Source organism: Onychostoma macrolepis, chromosome 06 (genome assembly GCF_012432095.1).
Source record: "Onychostoma macrolepis isolate SWU-2019 chromosome 06, ASM1243209v1, whole genome shotgun sequence".
NCBI lineage: Eukaryota > Metazoa > Chordata > Actinopteri > Cypriniformes > Cyprinidae > Onychostoma > Onychostoma macrolepis.
This window is the reverse complement of record NC_081160.1, coordinates 13,171,037-13,195,168: the sequence shown is the minus strand read 5'-3', so window position 1 is coordinate 13,195,168 and position 24,132 is coordinate 13,171,037. Positions and strand designations below refer to the sequence as shown.

Sequence of the window (24,132 nt, the reverse complement as noted above, 5' to 3'; positions counted from 1 at the left end):
CATCAAGTCAGCTGTCTAAAGCCCAAAACACACTGCACGATTTTAGCAATGATATAAGATCACTGCATGTCACACTGTGCGACATGGATCTATTAAACTTGGCTACGACATGTGTGTAGACTGTACAATGATGACACCTATTGACTCGTACACTACGACGCATGTTTCTATAGAAGAATAAAACGTCATCAGCATGCGCTAGTGGTAAACAAAAAGAGCATGATAAATCACACTTTAACAGTTGTATTTTTTTATGTGTGCTGAAAAAAAGTGGAAGCGGCGAAAGAGGAAAGGTTTAGAGCTTGTGGTAAGCAGTTTTATGTTTTAGCACCATGTCTCGTTGATTTCATGTCACTTTTTTTTCAGTAAACGCGGATCGTACCAACAAACACACTGTGCGATGATCATGCTGTATCATAGACTAACTTTGGTTGCTAGACCGTGACAACAACCGTCTTTGAACCTCTCTCACTGTACGACATAAGAGCACTGATTAGGAGCCACGATCACAGAAATCGCCCTAATTGTTTCACGATTCAAATCTTTCGTCTGGGACAGCCGAAAATCATGCAGTGTGTTTAGGGATTAAGCTTTTGGACACAGCCTATATGGCCAAAAGTTTTGGGACACACCTTAATCACTGAATTCAGGTGTTTCAATCAGACCCATTGATGCAGGTGTATAAAATCAAGCACCTATCCATCCAGTCTACATTTACAAAAAGAATAAAAAAATGGGTCATTCTGAAAAGCTCAGTGAATTCAAGTGTGGTAATGTGATAAGTCAGTTCATGAAATTTCATCCCTGCTACAAATTCCATGGTCAACTGTAAGTGGTTTTATTAGAAAGTGGAACCATTTAGGAAAAGCACCAGCTCAGCCATAAAGACCACCACATAAAGTCACAGAGCAGAGCCACAGACATCTGAGGCACGTGGTGCATAAAAACCTAATTCCATGGCTGAAGAGTTCCAAACTTCCCCTGGCATTAATATTAGCACAAAAACTGTGTTTGTGTTTATGCTACAAATGATTAAGTTCCTCTAACTCAATGTAGTTTGTCGATTGAACACAATTTCATTAGAAGTTGTCATAACTCAAAAAGATTGATGCAAATAGTTGCATTAATTTTATTTTATAATTTTCCACACATTATTTTTTTAGTGTGAACTTTGTGGGAACAGTTTGGGGAAGGCCCTTTTGTATTCCATCATGACTGTGCCCCAGTGCACAAAGCAAGGTCCAAAAAGGTTGGATGAGTTTGGTGTGGAAAACCTTGACTAACCTGCACAAAGCCCTGACTTCAACCCCATTGAACACCTTAGGGATGAACTGGAATGGAGACTGCAAGCCAGGCCTTCTCGTCCAATATCTGACCTCACAAAAACTCTACTGGATGAATCGGCAAAAATTCCCATAATTCCACACTTCAAAATCTTGTGAAGGGCCTTCCCAGATGCATGGGAAATTGGAATGCAACGTCATTTAAGTCTCTGCTCATGTAATGGTCAGGTGTCCCAATACATTTGTCCATAGTGTATATAATCAGTTTACAAATTACTTGGGGAAAAAATTTGGAAATTTTGGAAGAGGGTTTATAATAGGAAACAGGTATTCAAAAACTTGTCATTTTCATGTAGGCTTATCATCGTCTCATGTCAGCTGTATTACATCAGCCTGCACATACTGAATGCAGAGTTAGAGGGTGATACACAAGCCAAGCATGTTTGAGCAGGCAGAATTAACAGAGCTTTGTTAGCATGATGATAATGCTAACAATCACAATCCACTGACACAGCACAGTCGTTAAGCTAACGACAAACAAGTTCACTTACAAACTCTGCACATCGCAGCAAGCCGTTCTTTACAGGGAGAAACAGAAAGGAGGGTGATCGTGTGCAGAAGGGAGAGAAAGAGAAAAAAAGCAGCAGGCTTGGACACCGCTCATAACTATTTTGCTCTATTTTTACTTTGATAAGACAATACTGGTAAAACAGACACAGCCAAAACAGAAATGTAATAGCCAGTTTAAATAAAGAAGCTGGAATTATGATTAAAACAAACAAACAAAAAAAAAAAAACACATTCAAGTCATTTTGATTAAAATAAAATTTAAAATGACAATAACTAGACAATGATGAAATGATAACAACAGATATCACACAATTCAGTACGTTTACCTAAAGTCCTCTGAGCCCAGAACCTCAGTGTAGTACATGACTTTGCACTTGTGGGAGGACACCTGCAGAGTAGCCAGAACATCATCCACCCGAGGTAGGTTTGTGGTGGCACATGCTGGCATAGAGTGGAACTTCCATTGCAAAATATAGAATCCTGGCCATCGTGTCACATGTGAACCCTAAATGATTCACATACGTTGGCAGAGTGGTTAAAACAAGGGAAGGAAAAAAGATGGAATGCAATTATCAAGACAAATCTTAAAGGGATCCCTGGGTATTAAGACTTGTATGGCTTAATATAACGTAAATTATGTCTCTTACTGAAATATGTAGTAAAAAACCCATTAAAGATGTGTGATATTTTAAAAAAATCACATCGTTTTATATATATTTTGAACTATGGGGGGCACCATTTTTCTGATGACATAAAATGGTTGCACTCGGTGAGCTACTGCTGCTACCTGTTGCTATTTTTACCACAACACAACTCTGAATAGGCAACTCGGAAAATAAAATACTGATATGATGACCACAGCTACTGAAAGAGATTGCAGGTGGTGATGGATATAAGTATAGGTTTAAACCAAATGCTGTACCATCGATTTTTCCCCACAAGGAGTGTAAACGCCCAGATCTCGAGGGAAATCCTCGCTGAGAAACTCCTCTAGCGGCAGCGCTTCGTCATGTTTACATCCTAACAGATGGCATCTAGCCTTTCTTATTTCATCCGTTTGTAAGCTGTTTCAGTAGCTGTGGTCTACTAAAAGACTCAAAGGCATCAGGGCTAAAGTGGAGAGAAAAGAAGCGGGTCTTTAGGAAGTTTTATTCGTCCACAGGCATCTTCCCATTCTTTTCTCCTTTTCTTATCGCTAGGAAAGCAGTGAAGTCTTACATTACATCGCTTCTTTTGTTGCCCTTCGACTGAAAATTGCAACCAAAAGCCTCACAATGTGGCATCGTATCAGTATTTTATTTTCTGAGATGTGTATTCCGTGTTTTGTTGCAGTAAAAAGCGCCAGTAGCTCACCGAGTGCAACCATTTGACGTCATCGACGCAGAAAGTACTGTGCACATAAAATAATGGCGCCCCCCATAGTCCAAAAACGATGTTGATTTTTTCAAATAACATACTTTTTCATGGGTTTTTTACTACATATTTAAATAAGAGACATCATCTACATTATATTAAGCTATACATGTCTTAATACCCGGGGATCCCTTTAACTCTCTCTCACATGCAAAGAGGGCATTTACATAGTCTTAAAGGTACAGAAGCAAAGTATAGTATGACCACTATGAACCATTACTATAGCAACTCAATCAGCATAAAACTGGATTCTGTTTGTAACTGACATACCTGTACACTTTCTCCCTCTTTGCAGGTGAGGGGTGACTCCACCATGCTGTAGTCCTGTCCCAGCATCCAAGATTTATCTATAAGCTGCACGTTGTTGCCTGCAGGAGAGGTGATGCTATGGGTAGCCAGCGGATCTTTCCTCGGCGGCTGTGGAGCCCGTTTAGAGTGATAGATATTGAAGATCACATCACCTTTACATACATCAAAGTCCCAAGTGATGACTGAGGCGGCATCAATGATCTCAATCAGTAGCTGAAAGGGGAATATAAAAAAGGAAATTGTTCGTTAACTAAAACTGTAGTTTCATTGCTATCCAGTAGGTGGTATTCTTCTTTAAAAAAAAACAAAAAAAACAATAACAATGTTAGGCAATAAAGTGAAGCCGTTTTTTTTGTTTAATCCCATTCCCATACATGGGGCACTAAATTCTTTTCATTCCAATAAAAATATCTATTGGTTTTGAGCAAGAAAATAAAAGTTCTCCATGTGTAATCCTGCAGTTTATAATTTTTTTTATTAGAGTTTAAAGTCGGCAATAGTTCTTTCCTCACATAATCGTATTTTGATCGTGAGTGATGAGGCTTCGCGTCACGTGCTTTCCGCTAGATCAATAAGGTGGCTGCTTTTCGGAACATGTAAACATGAATCCAAGATGTCTGCGCCCTTGTCGTCACTACTGAGTAGTGAAGAAGAGGAATTTACGGCCAGAACTCCTTCAAAACTATGTAACATTTATTATAAACAACGCTTTAAGCATCTCACATCCATAAAGAAAAAACAAAGGAATTTACACGTACACGGTGGATACGTTCAGAAAGGGCGTCAACCAGTGGCTTGGCTTGCAGGATGAGAATCAGAAAATTGTCTCTGCTTTGTGCATAAATTTTAAGAAAACGGACAAGTACATTACTGTGGCAGGCACCAGAAGGACCATCTTTCACAGGCAGAAATGTTGTCAGTAGGTACGTAAAAACAAAGTACACACACACACACACACACGTTTGAACTGTTATGCCATATGCTGGGTACCACGGCTAACTTTCAATTAGACTACTTATTTAACATTTATTGTACAGTCAGAGTCAGATTTGCATGTTGATGTTTTGCATACAGCTACAGCCAGAACACTTAGTATTGTTTAATTGCAAACACAGTTTTTATTTAATGGTTATTATTTACAAATTAATTAAATTAATTTGAACTGAAATTAAATTAACTGAAAGTGATAGGCTGAGATGAAAGAAGACAAAAGCATTCTTGTGCATAAAGATTCTGGCTATACCACAAGTCCTGTTACAGACAGTATACCAGGTTCTTGACAGTTTACTGCTGGGGTCTCAAACCCTGAGCAACCGTCCTGCAGATTTCAGCACCGTCCCCAATCAAACACAACTGAAGCAGCTAATCAAGGTGTTCAGGGCTACTTGATAATTACAGACAGGTGGGCTGGAACTGAAGTCTGCAGAATGGTAGCTCTCCTGGGCCCTCATTTATCAACATTGTGTATGCACAGATGTGTGCGTAAGCATAGTTTCACGCAAAATGTATGATCTACCAACTTGTACTTATATGGAGGAATGTGTGTAAATATAAGGACAAAATACAGAACCTTTTCTACGTGCTGTTGATAAATGAGACCCCTGTTCTGCTGCAACAGTTACTAGGGCCTCAGAAGAACAGTGAGTTACTATATTGCATTGTCAAATAATAAATATTAATTTCCTCACATTATTGCACATTTCAAAAGTAAAACATTGACCATCTTCATAGTCTGTATATTGTCGATTTACCTGTAACACTGTCTTGACTGCACAACTCTTGGCACAATAATTCAATATGATAAAATGTGTAGTGGTTCATGAAGGTAAAAGAAAATAGAAAATTCATAACCAATGTATTTTCTTTCTGAAGAAAATAAAAAGCTTCTTAAATCGCTTGGTCAATTGCGTTTGATTTGCTACTATTTATACTATATTTAAAATAAAAGCCATTGTGAAAAAATTATGGCACATAATATATATTTTCTGTTCTTAATGTGTTTTCTTTTCAGAAATTAGCCAACCTTCAATGCCAGCTACAAGATCTTCCGTGAGAGAATCATCTGCCATAGAAAAATTGTAAACCAAGGATCTTTTTAAATCTTCTGAAAAAACATGAAGATCTTGATTCTTCTTAAATACTATGACTTTCTTTGTCAGCTTTGGTTAGAACATGAAATGGTATGCAACATTTTTTTTTTCTCACAACAATGGATTTCATAATAATGATAGTCATAATCATATTTTATAACACGCAGAAGCTGATACACCATGTATTTTAACTTTCACAGTGATCCATACCTTCTCAGGTTGTGACCCTGCAAGTGCCTTTTATGGCAAAGGCAAAAGAAAGAGGATTACTTGACTGAATTTACAAATCTGGGTAGCAGTTTTACCCTGGACCAGTCGACCTTTAAACTACTTTGCAAATATGTGAGCCACCAGTATGGCCAGTCATCTTCTGAAACTGTGAACGATGCACGATACAAAGCCTTGCTCCATGCTCTTTGCCATCATCAGCTTTGTCAGAATTATCCATGCCCCCGACAAGTGATGCCCTGTACCAGGGATAGGCAACGTTGGTACTGGAGTGCCGCTGTCCTGCAGAGTTTAGCTCTACCCTAATCAAACATACCTGAACAAGCAAATCAATGACTTCAGGATTACTAAGGCTACAGGCAGGTGAGATTTTTTTTTTCTTTTCTTCAGGGTAGGAGCTAAACTCTGTAGGACATCAGCACTCCAGGACTGATGTTGCCTACCTCTGCCCTGCACCAACACTGCAAAAGGGCGAACTACCAAGCAGTCATAATGAGACAGTGACCTGGATGACAAGAAATCTTGCCCCTGAAATTGTGTTGCAGGTAGTCCACTGCAGTTGCAAGCAAGGAAAATGTGAGACTGAAAGATGTTCCTGTATGTCTCCAAGACTGTGTTGTACTGATTTATGTCAGTTAAGGTGACCAAAAATGCCACTTCCCAGGGACACGTTCTGCACAGGATTTCTAAATTGCCTAAAATAACCAGGTGTTGGTTGTTTGCGCTGCACAGAATGATCGTTGTATGACATCAAAGTATGTGTCCCCGAGAAGTGGCATGTCTGGTCACCTTAATGTCGGTGCCAATATTGTGCAAATGTTTACCAGAAAACAGAAGACAGACATACATAGGATGAAGCTCTGATGTGAGTGATAGGGCTGATACTGATGAGTAAAGATGTGCTGTGTCCTATTTTGGGCTGATTTTGAGCTGTAATGAATCTATTGTAGAGTTGTCCGGCTTAGCCGGTGGTTCCGGCTGACTGCACATTTTTTAATTCTCCCCGCCCGAATAGGAAAGGGGGTGGACTAGTAACTATTTTAAAAGACTCTTTTCTTGAATGCTGTCGGTCTGTTTCAGTGGATGTGCTTACCAGTTTTGAAGTTCAACTTCTCCATCTTGACTGGAATGGTCCTGTTTTATTAGGGGTGATTTACCGTCCCCCTCATTCAGCAAAGGACTTCATTCAGCAATTTACTGAATTTATCGGCAATATTGCCATAAAATATGACTGCTTTTTATTAGTGGGCGATTTTAACATCCATGTATGCTGTCAGTCAAACCTGTTATCAAAGGAGTTTCTTATTGACTCTTTTAGTTTGGTTCAATGGATAAAGGACTCCACTCATGTTCAGGGCCATATTTTAGATCTTGTACTCTCTCATGGGTTTGCCGTTTCTGATATTGCGATATCTGATTTTCTGCTCTCTGACCATAAGCCGATTCTATTTTCTATGTCTCTTCCTACTCTTTCTCATTTTACTAAGAAATCTGTAACGCTGTCTTGGTCCTATTCTTAATTAAGTTTGGGTCAAATTTTAATCAGTGTTTTATGGAGTCTTGATCTCATCTATCTCTGGATCTATCCCTGGATACTGACCAACATCTAAGTCTTTTAAACTCTGCTTGGTTGGATGTTTTAGATGTCACTCCTCCGCTCAAGCCTTATAAGCACAAATCAAAATCTGTTTCGTGGCAAAATTCTGATACCCGACTCTTACGACAAGCTTGTAGAAAGGCCGAGCGCAAATGGAAAAAGAATAAATTACATATTTCATTTCAGTTGTTTAAAGACAGTTTATCAGCTTATCAGTCTGCTGCTAAATCTGCTAAGGCTGCTTATTTTTCTGATTTAATTTAAAAAAACATTCTACTCCTAAAGTTCTGTTTTCTGTTATTAATTCTGTTGTTAATCCTTCTGTTAACACAGTGTCTGTTGCCTCCGATGCCCTATGTGAAAGCTTTTTGAGACACTTCATTGATAAAATCTCTAATTTGAGATCCAAAGTCTGTTCTCCCCACACTGAACCCCAGTGTTCTCACTGCTAATGTTAAACCATCTTTTTTTTCCCTTATGACATTATACATTTTTTAAATCAATTGCTGACACTGTCGGGCCAGGTTTGGTCTGTACCTGCTACTCTTAAAGTGGCTACTGTCACTCCCCTTCTCAAGAAGCCTTCACTAGATCCTTCTATCCTGAATAACTTCCGTCCCATTTCTGTCATACCATTTATTTCAAAGGTTTTAGAAAAAATTGTGTTTGACCAACTGCAGTTCTTTCTAAATCAAAACTGTATTACTGAAATTTTTCAATCTGGTTTTAAATCTGCTCATAGTACTTAAACGGCCCTTCTCAGAGTGTTAAATGATATCCTTTTAGCTACCGATTCTGGTGATTCCATGGTCCTGGTTCTTTTAGATTTATCAGCAGCATTTTATACTGTGGACCACTCTATTTTGTTATCCAGATTAGAGTCAGACGTGGGCCTAAAAGGTACGGTCCTTAAGTGGTTTCAGTCATTTTTATCCGACAGAAATTTTGGCCTCCCTCGAGGCTCGATTTTGGCGCCCTCCCTCTTTTCCCTGTACATGCTTCCTCTGGGTTCCATTCTAAGAAAGCATGGGGTGTCTTTTCATTTCTACGCTGATGACACCCAGATTTACTTACCTATTAAGAGAAATGATCCTTCAGCACTTAGTACTTTACTAAGGTGCTTAGAAGAGGTCAAAATCTGGCTAGCTCAAAATTTTTTAACATTAAATGAAGATAAAACAGAGGTGATTGTTTTTAGTTCTACTGATCACTCTCAGGCTACCATCCTAGATCTGGGCAGCTTATCGGCCTCCAGACCTTCTCGGGTGCGAAATCTGGGTGTCCATCTCGTCATTAAAATTGGATAAACATATCTCTTCTGTGATTGGTTCCAGTTTTTACCAACACCGCTTGTTGTCTAAAATCAAACACTTCTTAAATTCTATGACGTTAGAGATTGTTGTCCACGCTTTTATTATCTCACGCTTAGATTAATGCAACTCACTATATTGTGGTATTTCAAAATCACAAATCACTCGCCTACAATTGGTCCAAAATGCTGCTGCTAGAATTATTGAAAATAGTCGCAAATGTGACCACATCACCCCTATACTGAGGGCCCTCCACTGGCTGCCTATTCAATTTATAATCAATTTTAAAATTCTTTTATTGGTGTATAAATCTTTACATAACCAAGCCCCTAGTTATCTTTCAGAGCCGTTGCATTTTTATACTCCCACTAGAAGTCTAAGATCCAGTGATCAGAATCTCCTTTTAGTCCCACAGTCCAGACTTAAACATAAGGGGGATCAAGCTTTCTCTGTGGTTGGGCCTCGGTTATGGAACAATCTGCCGCCTGAGATTAGAGTGGCACCTTCCCTACCCATTTTTAAGTCACTTTTTTTTTCTTTTCTTTTTTATAAGTCACTCTTAAAAACACACTTGTTTGTACTGGCCTATTAATGTCCCATTCTTATTACACTGTATTATGGTCTGGATCATTACTCTGTTTTAAGATTGTTTATCTGTCATTCCTTTTGGCTTTAAATGTATATATTTTATTATCTCTGTTTTATGTGTTTATGGTTTGATTTTAATTGTACAGCACTTTGGTCAGTCTTGTGGCTGTTTTTAAATGTGCTTGATAAATAAATGAACTTGTCCATTTTTGGCATTATCGAAAAATTAAAGGGGTAGCATTTTGAGTAATTTCAGCCAAATTGGGCCAAATTGCATTCCTTTTTTAAAAAATCTTTCTATGATTAGAAATTTTCATGTATAAAACATCACAGTTTTGTTAAATTTACAATGTGTCTTTAATTATGCTTGGTGACATTCTGTGAAGCTGAAGTGTTTTTTTCTATATATTTTCCATATTTCATGGTCTGCATTCGCACTTGAATATACTAATGCACCAATACTGGTCTCAAATATTTAGATACATGTATAAATGTCAGTTTGAGAGATATTTTGCGTTGCTAAAATAAATATAAATGAAGTTACAAGCAAAACCAGCAGTATAAGATTTTAGTTTTTTTTCAATTCACAATTATATTCATTTATGGATTGTGCCAAAAAAAAAACTGCAGGATATTTGCGGAGAACTTTTAACCTAAAGTCCAAAAGGTTGTTGTCTAAGCAAAAATGCATTGAAAAAGTAGTGCCTGGGCACTACTACTGTGGGAACGAAAATCACTTTCTAACCACTTTTTCCTATTTCACCTTATGGCCTATGTTTTCTCAGACTGAAGTCAAGTTTTTGTGAATAAATAAATCATAGATTGTGTGTTCATACTATGCAAATGCACCAAACAAAACCAAACTCGTGCTGTATAATTTTGTTTCTAATGCATAAGTCTGACCTCATGTGGTGCTCCTTTGAAGATGCTGGCACTCTGGTAAATAGTCTCCGTCCAAAGTCTGATCTCATCATTCTCCAGTTCTTCTGCAGTTCTGTACAGAGACTTGGGAACCAGGCCGCCCTCTGGCACTTCACACTGCACATATTTCACAGTGCCAAACTTTTAGTTCAATAAGTCACTAAAACCATACTAAGGTGAGACACATAATATCCAAATTTGAATACATGCATATAGATCATCTTACTGGGAGCAAGTTTTACTATTATGCAAGTGAATAGACACCATTCAGTCCCAAAACAAAGGGAAAATACAATTACACACCATACACTCTCCTCCAAGGAAGTCAGGGATGATCTCTTTATCAATGTAGTCCACAAGACCGCCAGGGCCCTGGTAGTCATTTCCTGCATAGATCAGGAACTTCTTTCGTGTATTCTCATCAATGAAAGGGCTCACCTGTAAAGAGATAAGATAAGGAAAGCACAGTTGATACATACATAATATGCTTCCTTTAAGTTAAATCAGGCTACTAAGAGTTTAAACTGGGTGACTCATGTACTTTGTAAATGAGAAGTTGTTACTTCATGCAATTTTTATAAAGCACTGTGAATATAAGGGGGTTAATAACTTGAACAAATGAATATGGCATGTCATGTTAAAATGCCATTCCCATCTCTAGATTTTAGCAGAAAAGATCAATTTAAAAACAAAAGCAAACAGCGGTGTCTCTAACCAGTGTCCACAGCACAGGAAAGACTCTGGGAGCTCTGAGGATGAGTAGACGGCCCAGGGTCTCTGGGTAATTGGCCTCCACCACCTCAATAATCCTCAGCAAAGCTTTGACTCCAGGACGCCACAGATGCCTCATATTGAGCCCCTCAAGATCGACAAGACATGTCCAACAACTACAGGATGAGAAAACGTGAATTCAAACAAAAGTTTATAGGGGGCTTGTTGCAGACAAAATGCAATTGAGTGTTTTAACTGTAAATACTGTAAATGTGTGTGTTCGTTCACTTGGATGGGTTAAATGCAGAACACAGATTCCGAGTATGGGTCACCACACTTGGCCACATGTCACTTCACATCATAATATTACACTTTATGGTTACAGAAGAAAAATCCGCTAGTCCTGTCAGTACCTAATTGGCCGACCAAAGACTTTGGTGTTTTCCTCACAGCGTCTCAGACCCTCTTCATTGATTGACAGCACCTTAAAATTCATATATGCTGTTAGACTCTGCACTATTGGAAACTATAGAGCATGATGGAAAATGTGGATTATAGAATCTCTTACATGTCTGAGCAGGGATTCTTCTCCAAGTGCTCGAACCAGTCCTTTAGTGTCCATATGTCCTAGGCGTAGGATATACAGAGGCCTGCCATCTGTAGAAAGCAACACAGAAACACAAGGGTTTAAGCATGTGAGAACTCAACACCAGATTTTTCAATCGTGCAGTGTGCAGTCATCCAATATTCCCTACATTAGTTCAGTAATTCAGTTCACTTGAAGGAGTGAATGAAAACGAGTGAATTCGGACACTGGTCCTCATTTACGAAACAAATGTACGACAGAAAATTGGGTGTATGGTCGTTTCAACGCAAAACTTGGAATTTATCAATATGGACGTGAGCGGTGGCTACGATCAAATCTCACGTCTGGTGTCAGCTCATGTACGCAAGTTTTTTTAGCCTGAACTTGCGCGCAGCATATAAATCTGGTGGGGAATTGTAGAACTGCATTTTGTTCATTTAGGTTATTTTCCTGACTGACAACCGAAGCTTAGTCGATCACTAGGGTTGGGTATCTTTTTTTTTTTTGATACCGGTGCCAAATCGATACTTTTAAAACGGTACCGGTGCCTAAACGGTGCCTGAACCGATACTTAAAAAATAAATAAAAATTAACAATTAATAATTGGATTGGCCATTAGCACTAAACACATGATGTCTTTTTCATTCATACTGGATGCCAGAGGGCGCCCTCGCACTAAAAATCCACATATCCAGTCACAGAAGTGGCAGAACTCATGAAGCTCCAGGAAATCCCCAATATGGACAAATGCATTGCTATGGATGTAACTGAGTAAACAAGATATAAACGTTCTGAATGATAAAACAAATACAATAAACACTCAACTACGACAATGTATAGTTTATCTGTGTTATTAAAGCCATCTCTGGTATTTTCATAATAATTAAGTATATTTATAATCCATTGCCAATCGATGTATTAGTAGCCTACGGAACATATTTTCTGCCTCATTCTGTGACAAGAAGCTACATCAGATCACAAAAGGAAGCATTTAACTTGTGTTGTGGACTAAAAAGGTTATAATGTTCTCTTTTGTTGGACAACAGGTTTAAAAACGTGAATACAAGATAATTTTAGCTTTAGGCATTTTAATTTAAGAATGTTTAGCTTAGCTAGTTAATGGAAGGCTACCTGCTGCCGTCAGAGCAAGTGTAATTTCTGCATTGTAAGTGTAAATGTGCTCCTCGGATGCTCTCATTTCCCGAGTTGTGCTTTTAAGTTGGAATGTGAAAACAGCACGCTCGCGTTACTACAAAGATTTGTTAGACTTGTATTACAGGGTTTCTGCAGGATTTTTAAGCTCAAATTTAAGACCTTTTTAAGACCTTTTTAAGACCTGCACAAATAAAATTAATACCATATGATCAGGGTAGGGCAATGTCTATGGTAAACTATTAAACTGTAAAATGACTGTAAAAAGCATGATTTACAGTTCAGATATAAGTGTTCAGAAAAACAAAACGTTTTATAAAATGATACACTTCACATTTCAGCCTTTAAACCATTTTTTTAAGAAAATGGATGAGTCAAAAATATTAATTACATTAATTTAAACAAGTATTAGCAATAAATTATTATATTAATTAAATAACATACAAACACATTTTACTGTTTAGATTTTTATAATGAATTATCTTCTTATTGACCCACCAGTTCACATTTACAGCTCTGCGTGTTTGCAAGGTAAAAACATGGGTCGATTTTCACATTGGTCTGAACAAAAAACCTAATGTTCCTGCAATACCCGGAGGCTGCAGTTCTAGGACCCTATTTTTTGGGACAGCGCTATCTACTCCAACAGAGGAGACCTGATTCAAACATTAAACAAACAGATGCAAAGACTAGATCCATGGAAACTATTCATTTTTTATCTTTCCATCTTATTTTTAATGTAAGAGCTAGCGTGAACCATTTGAGGGGGAGTCAGCAATCTTCATTTAGCCTTTTTAGCTGTGCAAAACAGTTCATTGTGATGCTGGATGTTGTAAATTAGTATTTGTATTCAAATTATTTTACATTTATTGAAGTACTAATAATCACACCAATTTGTACCGCAAGTGTTTTACCATTTACTGCACTTTAAGTTTGTCATACATCAGACATGAAGCGCCATGGCTAATGAACTGAAGTCTCTTTCAGACACAAGTCTTTCTTTCCAAGAAAACTGAATTTAAAACCAGAATATATAGAATATATTGAAATAAATTAGGTTAAATATTTCAAGAGGGTTACCAACGGGTATGTTTAGGGTTAGGAGTTGGTTAGGACAATAATTAAGTGTATACAATTAAACAACTACATAATTCCTTAAAAAATAATAATATACAGAATTGAATAGCAAGTGCTATAAAATAGTATGAGCCACTAATATTTGGTCATTTAGCAGATGCTTTTATCCAAAGCGACTTATAAATGAGGACAATGGAAGCAATCAAAATCAACAAAAGAGCAATGGTATGCAAGTGCTATAACAAGTCTCAGTTAGCTTAATGCAGTACACATAGCAAGGTTTTTTTTTTTTTTTTTTTTTTTAAAGAATAGAATTAGAATAGAGAGTGCTAGAGTTAGAGGGTCAAATAAAGATGGAAGAGATGTGTTTTTAGCCGATTCTTGAAGATGGCTAAGTACTCAGCTGCTGGGATTGAGTTGGGCAGGTCATTCCACCAGGAGGGAACAGTTAACGTAAAAGTCTGTGAAAGTGATTTTGTGCCTCTTTGGGATGAACAATAAAGCGACGTTCACTTGCAGAACGTAAGCTTCTAGAGGCACATAAGTCTGAAGTAATTAATTTAGGTAAAGGGGTGCAGAGCCAGTGGTCATAGCTATTGGTAGCCAGTGCAAATTGATAAACAGAGGTGTGATGTTCTTCATTCTTTCTTACATTATTTTTGGCTCATTAAAAATTAATCTTGCTGCATGTTCTGGATTAATTGTAAAGGTTTGATAGAACTGACTGGAAGACCTGACATAATACATACATACAAAAAATAAATAAATAAAATAATTTAAAAAAAATATATATATATAGGGTCCTAGAAATCCGGTTCTGAAACTACAGCCTCTGGTATTGCATGAATACACTACTCACAACAACAGCCTTATTGAACATGCGCATTCATTCTCTGCCAGCAGGAGGCGCTTTCGAACGGTTTCCGCGGTAACAGCAGAACACAAAGCAGCACTGGACTTTGAAACGTGCTGCGCTCATATTTATTTATAGCTTTTTGAAGTTTAATTGTCACATTAAGCTGCATCGTGATTCTGGTCTGTACCCAAATTTAAGACCTCTTGAAATCATAATTAAGACTTTCTTGTACAATTTAAGACTTTTTATGACCTTAAATTTGATAAAGTAAATTTAAGACTTTTTAAGACTTTTTAAGGACCCGCGGAAACCCTGTATTATTAGAGCTTTCTGACTTGAGTTCACGTGCATTTTCTCAGTTGGGAAATTATTTTTCACATGAGGTGCTGGTGATGATGCTTCTTACGTTCGTTTTGGAGAAATGATTTCAATCGATCGCTCAGGCATGGCACCGAAATGAGGCACCGAAATCTGCGTTCTGATTCGGTTCTAGTACATACCGGTTACATAGGTACCGGGTTTCGGTACCCAACCCTATCGATCACTGACCACTAAGTTTTGAATGCATTTTGTTTTTTTTGTTTAATTCAGGGCTTTAGCTTTATATGCGCGAATAGCAGCGTAAACAACAGACCATGAGGATTCACACATTGTCGCATCACGCACCTGCAGCGCTTCTGTGAACAGAGAAAACCAGAAATTAAGTCTGTAAAAGGATTAAATTAAATAGGACCACACAAAATATATAATAGGCTAAAATATTAACAGATAAACAAAAGGAAAAAAAAAAACCTGTGCAACAAGTATAGGCTACGCTCATTTTTGTGACACTCTTAAGGCATTTTATTTCTTTTCTTTATATTTTTATTTGTTTTAATCCATCTGATCGCACAGGCGCCTCATGCACACACAAACAACATTAGTTCTAGCATTGCCTGGCATTTCAGCCATTCATCATCAAACTAAAATGCAGTCAACCAAGTTGCACTGTTTATTTTAAAAGGCCCGATGTAAAATTAGTGTGCAGCGCCCAAACAAACATTTTTGTGCATGTGAAGGATTTTACATGGATATTAGAACATGAGTGAAGTATAAAGCCTTGTTTAGACTACATAATGAATAATGGTTTAGCAACCAAATGTTACAAATATGGCAAAATGGAAATATTTGGATTCTTGTGAAATGAGACAGGCTCGTGAGCCCAATGCCATTTCAGTTTTGCTTGTATGCTGATAATGAATGCCACTATAGCCTAATTTGTGTTTTAATTTATAGTTTAATATATAAGTTTATAACTACTTATTTTTCATTCTTGTTCTGTTTTGAATACCGTTAAATTCAAAATATTTGTTGTAGAGTGAGGGGAACTAAATAGGCTATAATGTTCATATTTACCAGTATTTTAATATACAGTGGGTACGGAAAGTATTCAGACCCCCTTAAATTTTTCAGTCTTTGTTATATTGCAGCCATTTGCTAAAATCATTTAAGTTCATTTTTTTCCTCAATGTACACACATCACCCCATATTGACAGAAAAACACAGAATTGTTGACATTTTTGCAGATTTATTAAAAAAGAAAAACTGAAATATCACATGGTCCTAAGTATTCAGACCCTTTGCTGTGACACTCATATATTTAACTCAGGTGCTGTCCATTCCTTCTGATCATCCTTGAGATGGTTCTACACCTTCATTTGAGTCCAGCTGTGTTTGATTATACTGATTGGACTTGATTAGGAAAGCCACACACCTGTCTATATAAGACCTTACAGCTCACAGTGCATGTCAGAGCAAATGAGAATCATGAGGTCAAAGGAACTGCCTGAAGTGCTCAGAGACAGAATTGTGGCAAGGCACAGATCTGGCCAAGGTTACAAAAAAATTTCTGCTGCACTTAAGGTTCCTAAGAGCACAGTGGCCTCCATAATCCTTAAATGGACGACGTTTGGGACGACCAGAACCCTTCCTAGAGCTGGCTGTACGGCCAAACTGAGCTATCGAAGGAGAAGAGCCTTGGTGAGAGAGGTAAAGAAGAACCCAAAGATCACTGTGGCTGAGCTCCAGAGATGCAGTGGGGAGATGAGAGAAAGTTGTAGAAAGTCAACCATCACTGCAGCCCTCCACCAGTCGGGGCTTTATGGCAGAGTGGCCCGACGGAAGCCTCTCCTCAGTGCAAGACACATGAAAGCCTGCATGGAGTTTGCTAAAAAACACCTGAAGGACTCCAAGACAGTGAGAAATAAGATTCTCTGGTCTGATGAGACCAAGATAGAACTTTTTGGCCTTAATTCTAAGCGGTATGTGTGGAGAAAACCAGGCACTGCTCATCACCTGTCCAATACAGTCCCAACAGTGAAGCATAGTGGTGGCAGCATCATGCTGTGGGGGTGTTTTTCAGCTGCAGGGACAGGACGACTGGTTGCAATCGAGGGAAAGATGAATGCGGCCAAGTACAGGGATATCCTGGACGAAAACCTTCTCCAGAGCGCTCAGGACCTCAGACTGGGCCGAAGGTTTACCTTCCAACAAGACAATGACCCTAAGCACACAGCTAAAATAACGAAGGAGTGGCTTCACAACAACTCCATGACTGTTCTTGAATGGCCCAGTCAGAGCCCTGACTTAAACCCAATTGAGCATCTCTGGAGAGACCTAAAAATGGCTGTCCACCAACGTTTACCATCCAACCTGACAGAACTGGAGAGGATCTGCAAGGAGGAATGGCAGAGGATCTCCAAATCCAGGTGTGAAAAACTTGTTGCATCTTTCCCAAAAAGACTCATGGCTGTATTAGATCAAAAGGGTGCTTCTACTAAATACTGAGCAAAGGGCCTGAATACTTAGGACCATGTGATATTTCAGTTTTTCTTTTTTAATAAATCTGCAAAAATGTCAACAATTCTGTGTTTTTCTGTCAATATGGGGTGCTGTGTGTACATTAATGAGGAAAAAAATTTAAATGATTTTAGCAAATGGCTGCAATATAACAGAGTGAAAAATTTAAGGGGGTCTGAATACTTTCCGTACCCACTGTACATATAAATTACATAAATTAATGTAGCCTATTGTTTGCAATTACAAGGTTAACGGGTGTTTTTGGAGTAAGATCAATTTCTCTTTAATGAGATTACTTCCTCTTTTTGGCCGTGTTTTGATTCTCTGTGTCATAAACTCTAGGGTAAGGCTTGTAAACCGGGGTGTTTTTAGGGGCATGCTATTCAAATGACGATTGTTTTCTGCCGCCACATTTATCAACGTGCGCTCATTCGTACGTACAATGAGATTGGCGGCATATGAATGGTTCATGAATCACACGTGAACTCCGTCGTAAGTTGATTTGTGCACAAGGATCTATTCTCTAGCCATTGAGTATACACTGGTTGTACACTTGTTTTTGCGGTGCATTGTGGGATTGAATGAGTGCACTCGATAATGGTTTCGGACACCATTAAAAATGGATGTCCCCTCGAATAGTGCCCTATTTAAAGGGGTCATAGATTATGATTTCACCTTTTTAACTTTAGTTAGTGTGTAATGTGGCTGTTTGAGCATAAACAACATCTGCAAAGTTATGCTCAAAGTTCAATGCAAATTAAGAAATTGTCTTTTATAGAATTTGCTTTTTAAGGCCTACAACAAACGGCTGGTAGGGACTACAACGAGCTACTTCCTGGTTAGTGACATCACAAACCCTGAAATTTATAAAAACCCTGCCCCCGAGAACATGAAACTACCCTTAATGGTAAGAGGCATGACATTTCTGGACAACATGCACTAGGCGGTTAGCAAATCACAACACACTGGACCAGCTAACCAACCTGAGCCCATTTTGAATTTCTGAGGGAGAAACCAGGAAGTCAATAGACCGTTTTTAGGAGAACAGAAAGGCAGTGTAGAATAAAGGTAAAATATGTGAAAAATAATGCTATTTTTTAAAAACTTTTAAAAACATGAACATGTCACAGTGCACCCCATAAACTCAATCAAGCCTTCGAAAAAAGACGGTAGACCACCCCTTTAAGGGTATAGGGGGCAATTTTGGATACAGCCTGAGTGTGTCAGATAAGAGAGACACACAAAATGTGCAGATTGGGGGGTCCCCAGGAGCAGGATTAAGAACCACTGTCTTAATTAGGGCCCTATGAAATCCATTTTATTTTTTTCCAAATTCCGTTTTTTCCATTTTAATTTTTCTTAACTTTTTAATGGTTAAATTACATTTTATTAATCAAAAAGCATGTCTAATGAATTAAAATCATGAAAATTATACAATTTCACACCAATTTATTAAAAGTTTTTAAAAGCTTAACACACCTATACAGTTGATTGGTGACGGACATGATGCAAGGCAACAACTCACTGTAATATAGCCTATAGAATGCAGTTATATGCCCATAAAATTAAAGATATTAAGGGAAAAACACCCCAGCCTCATATTTATATCTTATGAATGATATAGTTAAGCAATATCACACGAGCAACAAGTGCAATATCACCCGAGAGCTATTTTTGTCCTTAATAGCATGAGTGCAAATGTGGTGTTGCTTTTATACAACATTTCAATAAATAAGAACTTAATATTGTGTTATATTTTAGACACAATTAGGTTCAAATTAAAATTAACACATTTTTTTGTTTTCTCTCTAAATTAATTAGTTATATTAACATGTTAAACTGACAGCCCAAAAAGAAACACTTCAGTAAGGCCTGTATATATTGGCTATGCATGAATCAGAGAAATACCTTCAGCTGACAGGGCATCACCGTGCTCACTCACCATTGTCGTGGTGGTGCCAGCCTCCGGTGTAGTAATCGTGCAACACTTGAGGAGAGCTCCAGGTGTCCAGAAGGTAGTCCACCTGATGCTGCTTCCTCCAGGTCAGACTCTGACAAAGGATTTCTCGTGCCTTATCTATGTTGAAGTCTCGTGCACGCAGGAACCTTAGAATATGCTCATCTTTTGGGATCTAAGAGGACAGGAGGATCGACAACTAAGCTAGACAGGTTGGTTTCTAGACTGCTACTGACAAAATGTGACCAGATCGTAAAACTGATCATTAGTGAATTGTTTGAATACATGTCGCTATGCTTAAAAAATGTATGCCCTTATTACAGAAATTATGTGTAGTTTAGGAGAGAAAAAATAAAAAGCCTTTTTTTTTTAACATAATACACAACTAATGTATTAAATTTATGGCTCTAATAGAGTAATAATTATTAGATGGCTAATATCTCTCTCTCTATATATACACATATACTTATGCATTAATAACAAGGATAAACCATCTGGTTTATCATAAATGCACAGGCACAGTTATCAGCCAATGCCAATAATCTCATAATGTCCACATATCAGCAGATTAATCACACATGCCAATAGATATTGATCCTTCTGAATGAAAATTAGAAAGGTTAAATGTGTGCGCGCATTTCACCTTGCCCTTGTGTGTCTCCTGTAACCAGCGGCGCAGACGAATCAGACAGCTCTCCTGAAGGGGTGTGAGGTCACCCAGATAACGTTTGATGTAGTCTGCATCTAGTTTATCTAAACATAGATTGAAACAATTTACATCTAGCACATCTTAAATAAACATTGTTTATATGAAAATTCTGTCTTTAATTACTCATGTCGTTCCAAACCCATAAGACCTTTGTTCATCTTTGAAACACAAATTAAGATATTGTTTATGAAATCTGAGCGCTTTCTGACCCTGCATAGACAGGACATAGTTAAAATAGTCAATATGACATCAGTGATTCAACCTTAAATTTATGAAGCTACATGAATACTTTTTCCTGTGCAAAGAAAACAAAAATCACGACTTCATTCAACATTTTCTTCTCTTCCGGGAAGAAATCTTTGTGCCATTCATGAGACTACCACGACGCAAGCGTGTACATTCCTCTGCTTGTAAATAAGGCACTGTGTATGAGTGTTCTACTTTAGAACACCAGATCCTTTGTCAGCAGCAACACACGCATGCATCGTAGTACTCTTGTGAATGTGCAGTGGAGAATGACACGGAAGAGAAGAATTGTTGAATAAAGTCATTATTGTTTATTAATTTTTTTTTCACACAAAATGTATTCTTGTAGCTTCATAAAATTACGGACCTTGAATGTGCTAGTTTCATTTCTGTCTATGCAGGGTCAGAAAGCTCTCAGATTTCATCAAAAAATATCTTAATTTGTGTTGTGAAGATGAACGAAGGTCTTACTGGTTTGGAACTATATGAGGGTGAGTAATTGAGGACATTTTTGGGTGAACTATTTTTTTATTTTTTATTTAACCTTTATTTTACCAGGAATTAATCCCATTGAGATTCATAATCTCTTTTCCAAGACAGCAGACTAAAGTTCCATATTAAAAAATATATATATATATACAGTGAAAACAACAACAACATTTAACAGAAAAAGACAGTTGGCAATTCAACATCATTTCAACATAATTACCAGCAACGCTCAGTAACAGCACATGTGCATTTAGTACTCAGATAGTCCTTTATCACAATTTTAAACTGTGTCATTGTTGGTAAATAGTCTTTTTTAGCTCAATTTTAGCTGATTCTGCAATTTATAACAAGATAAAGGTGCAAAAACTTTAAAAGCACTTTCACCAGACAGTTCTCGTTCGTGGAATGTCATACATGATTTGCCCATATGATCGAAGATTACATTTCCTGGTAGTGACTTTAAGAGTCAGAAGAGAACATAGATAAGGAGGCAGTTTGTACAGTATGGCCTTAAAAAGAAAAATATACCAGTGCTCTAGCCTGCGATTGTGCAAAGATAGCCAACCAACACTTTCATACAAGCTACAATGAGGAGTACGAAAACTAGAATTAGTTACAAATCTTAATGCTGCATGATATACTGAATCCAGCATTTTCATGAAGATTGATTTGCATGCATATATAAAATATCACCGTAGTCCAGCATTGACAGAAAAGTTGCTTGTATAAGTGTTTTTCTCGCACTAAAAGAGAAACAGCCTTTGTTTCTATAATAGAAACCCAACTTTACTCTAAGTTTTTTTGTTAAACACTCTATATGCTGCTTAAAGGACAAACTTTCTTCTAAAAGAAAACCAAGATATTTATAGACTGATACTCGTTCAATTACTTTCTCATCTAATGTAACAATTTGACAAGCATGGTCTGTTTTCCTTGATTTAGAAAAGCACATCATTTTGGTTTTGTCTGAGTTTAATACAAGTCTCATTTTATGAAGATTCTTCTGAATAAAGTTAAAAGCAGATTGTAGATCTTCTAAGGCATTTGTTAAGGATGAAGCAGAACTATACAAAATGGTGTCATCCGCATAAAAATGGCACTTTGCTTTTGTTACATTCTGACACAAGTCATTAATATAAATATTAAATAAAATGGGACCCAAAATGGACCCCTGGGGGACACCATTTTGTATAAGTAATAAGTTTGAGGACACACCATCAACCTGAACACTTTGTGTTCGGCCACTCAAATAGTTGCTAAACCATTTGACAGCTTTTGGAGACATTCCAATATCCACCAATCTCTGAACCAGGACATAGTGGTCGGTCAACTGTGTCAAATGCCTTTGAAAGATCTAAAAACAACGTAACAATATTCCTTAGAATCAATAGCACTTATGAAATCATTTAACACTTTCATGGTAGCAGTGACAGTGCTATGTTTTTTACGAAAACCTGACTGCAAATCATTTAAAATATTTTTTGTTTCTAAGTAGTCTTTCAACTGGTCACTTATAAGCCCTTCTAAGACCTTGGCTAAAGCAGATAGCTTAGATATTGGCCTATAATTATTTAGATTTGATCGGTCCCCACCCTTTAATAAAGGAGTGACATATGCTGACTTCCATACACTAGGTATTAATCCAGTTTCAATAGTCAAATTGAAAATGTGTGTCAAAGGTTCGGCAATATGTTCAGCAGCAATATTTAAAAAGTATGGATCCAACCCATCAGGTCCAGAGGAATTATTGGTATTTAACCTTCTAAGAGCATCATATACCTTCTGCCTTGCAATAGGAACAAAATCAAAATTGATAGATACATTTTCCCTAGACATAGAGTAGTCATCTTGTCCCCTCCGTTGTTGTGTTGTATGCTCAAACAACAACCCAGAAGATATAAAGTGCTGGTTTAGGGAATCTAGCATACTTTTCCTGTCTGTAATAATTTTGTCATTCAACTTCAATATATTTGGCATGACAGTATCCCTAGAGTCAGAAGACAGTGATTTTATAACTTTCCAAAATTTAGAGGGATTAACTTTACTATCACATATTTCATTTACATAAATATCTGATTTTGCTTTGCGTATTTGAGAGACACATTTATTTCTCAGGTGCCTAAACTATCGCTTTATAGCTGAACAAATGTTCCCAAACAAACTCTAAATTAATTTTTTTTTTAATGTTTTAATAAAGTGAAACATGCTTTATTTGTGGTATAGTTTTGAGGCAAAGTACAAAAGGGAAGGCAAAAAGAATACAATGTTCTAATATTATGTAGAAAAGATCAGAGTGGCAACAGTGTTGGTACTAACCGTCTGGACTGGCTACAAGGGCATCATTCAGGCTGCCCGGAGGACTGCTTCCCTCTTTACACACTTGAATCTCATTCATGTTCTCAGGAGGGGCTTCAATGGTGATTGTGGGAGTGATAGGCAATGCAGGGATAACAACTGGCACCAAGGGCTTTGTGGGTGATGGTGGGCAAGGGCACCACCGAGGTATGCAAGTTATACCTTCTTCCTCTAGCTCCCTCAGGTAGTATTCAATGATCTCCTTACCCTATAGAGAAATAAGAACACACCACACACTTTTCACTACTTACTTCCTTTTTTTTTTTCTTTAGATGATAAATACACATGCATTAAAGACGTCACAAAAAAGACACAAGTTTGTGGGAGACAACATAGACTTTCTGTGAATTACAATGCACAAACTGTTTTCGTAATTCGGAAAAAACACTAACATAACATCTCTCCATTAAAGACGGGCAGTTCTGAAATTGGAATTGATCTGATTACTGAAAAATGTATAAAATCTTTAAAATAAAAAACAAATAAATAAACAAACTTTAAGAGAAACCTCTACTGAGTATTTAAACTCTGACCTTTCAGTTAATTGACTTAAAACTGAAACTGTAATGCAAATTGTTATGGATTATTTATAGCATGCAATTAAATTTGCATGTGTTCACGCCATCTCTCATGCTCTCATGCAATTGTAACCAGTGTGACACCAGCATTAAAATACATCTACACCAGTCTACAGCACAGACAGACACAGTTATAACCTAAAAACTGTTTATAGTCGATTAAACATTAGGTTGACTAAAATTTATTAGCTGGTTATTCACAGGAAAAAAAAAAAAAAAAAAATCCTAATAGCAGTGGAAAAAACTTAAAATATGCTGTCATTTTTGCT

The 24,132-nt window shown here is 37.4% G+C and overlaps 1 protein-coding gene across 2 annotated transcripts in view; it reads right to left on the bottom strand.

The window, feature by feature from the left end:
- Positions 1-24,132, bottom strand: part of si:dkey-237i9.1 (SEC14-like protein 1) — a 134,162-nt gene that overhangs the window by 4,297 nt on the left and 105,733 nt on the right. Inside the window, exons 6-16 of one of the 2 annotated variants that reach the window (XM_058779086.1) lie at positions 23,247-23,493; positions 20,130-20,239; positions 19,472-19,661; positions 11,589-11,677; positions 11,434-11,504; positions 11,025-11,196; positions 10,613-10,747; positions 10,292-10,426; positions 3,537-3,788; positions 2,180-2,358; positions 1,835-1,861 (exon numbers count right to left, since the gene is read on the bottom strand). In XM_058779086.1, coding sequence (XP_058635069.1) covers positions 1,835-1,861; positions 2,180-2,358; positions 3,537-3,788; positions 10,292-10,426; positions 10,613-10,747; positions 11,025-11,196; positions 11,434-11,504; positions 11,589-11,677; positions 19,472-19,661; positions 20,130-20,239; positions 23,247-23,493 — 1,607 coding nt within the window. The remainder of the gene's footprint in view (positions 1-1,834; positions 1,862-2,179; positions 2,359-3,536; positions 3,789-10,291; positions 10,427-10,612; positions 10,748-11,024; positions 11,197-11,433; positions 11,505-11,588; positions 11,678-19,471; positions 19,662-20,129; positions 20,240-23,246; positions 23,494-24,132) is intronic. The other variant, XM_058779087.1, reaches the window with a different exon arrangement.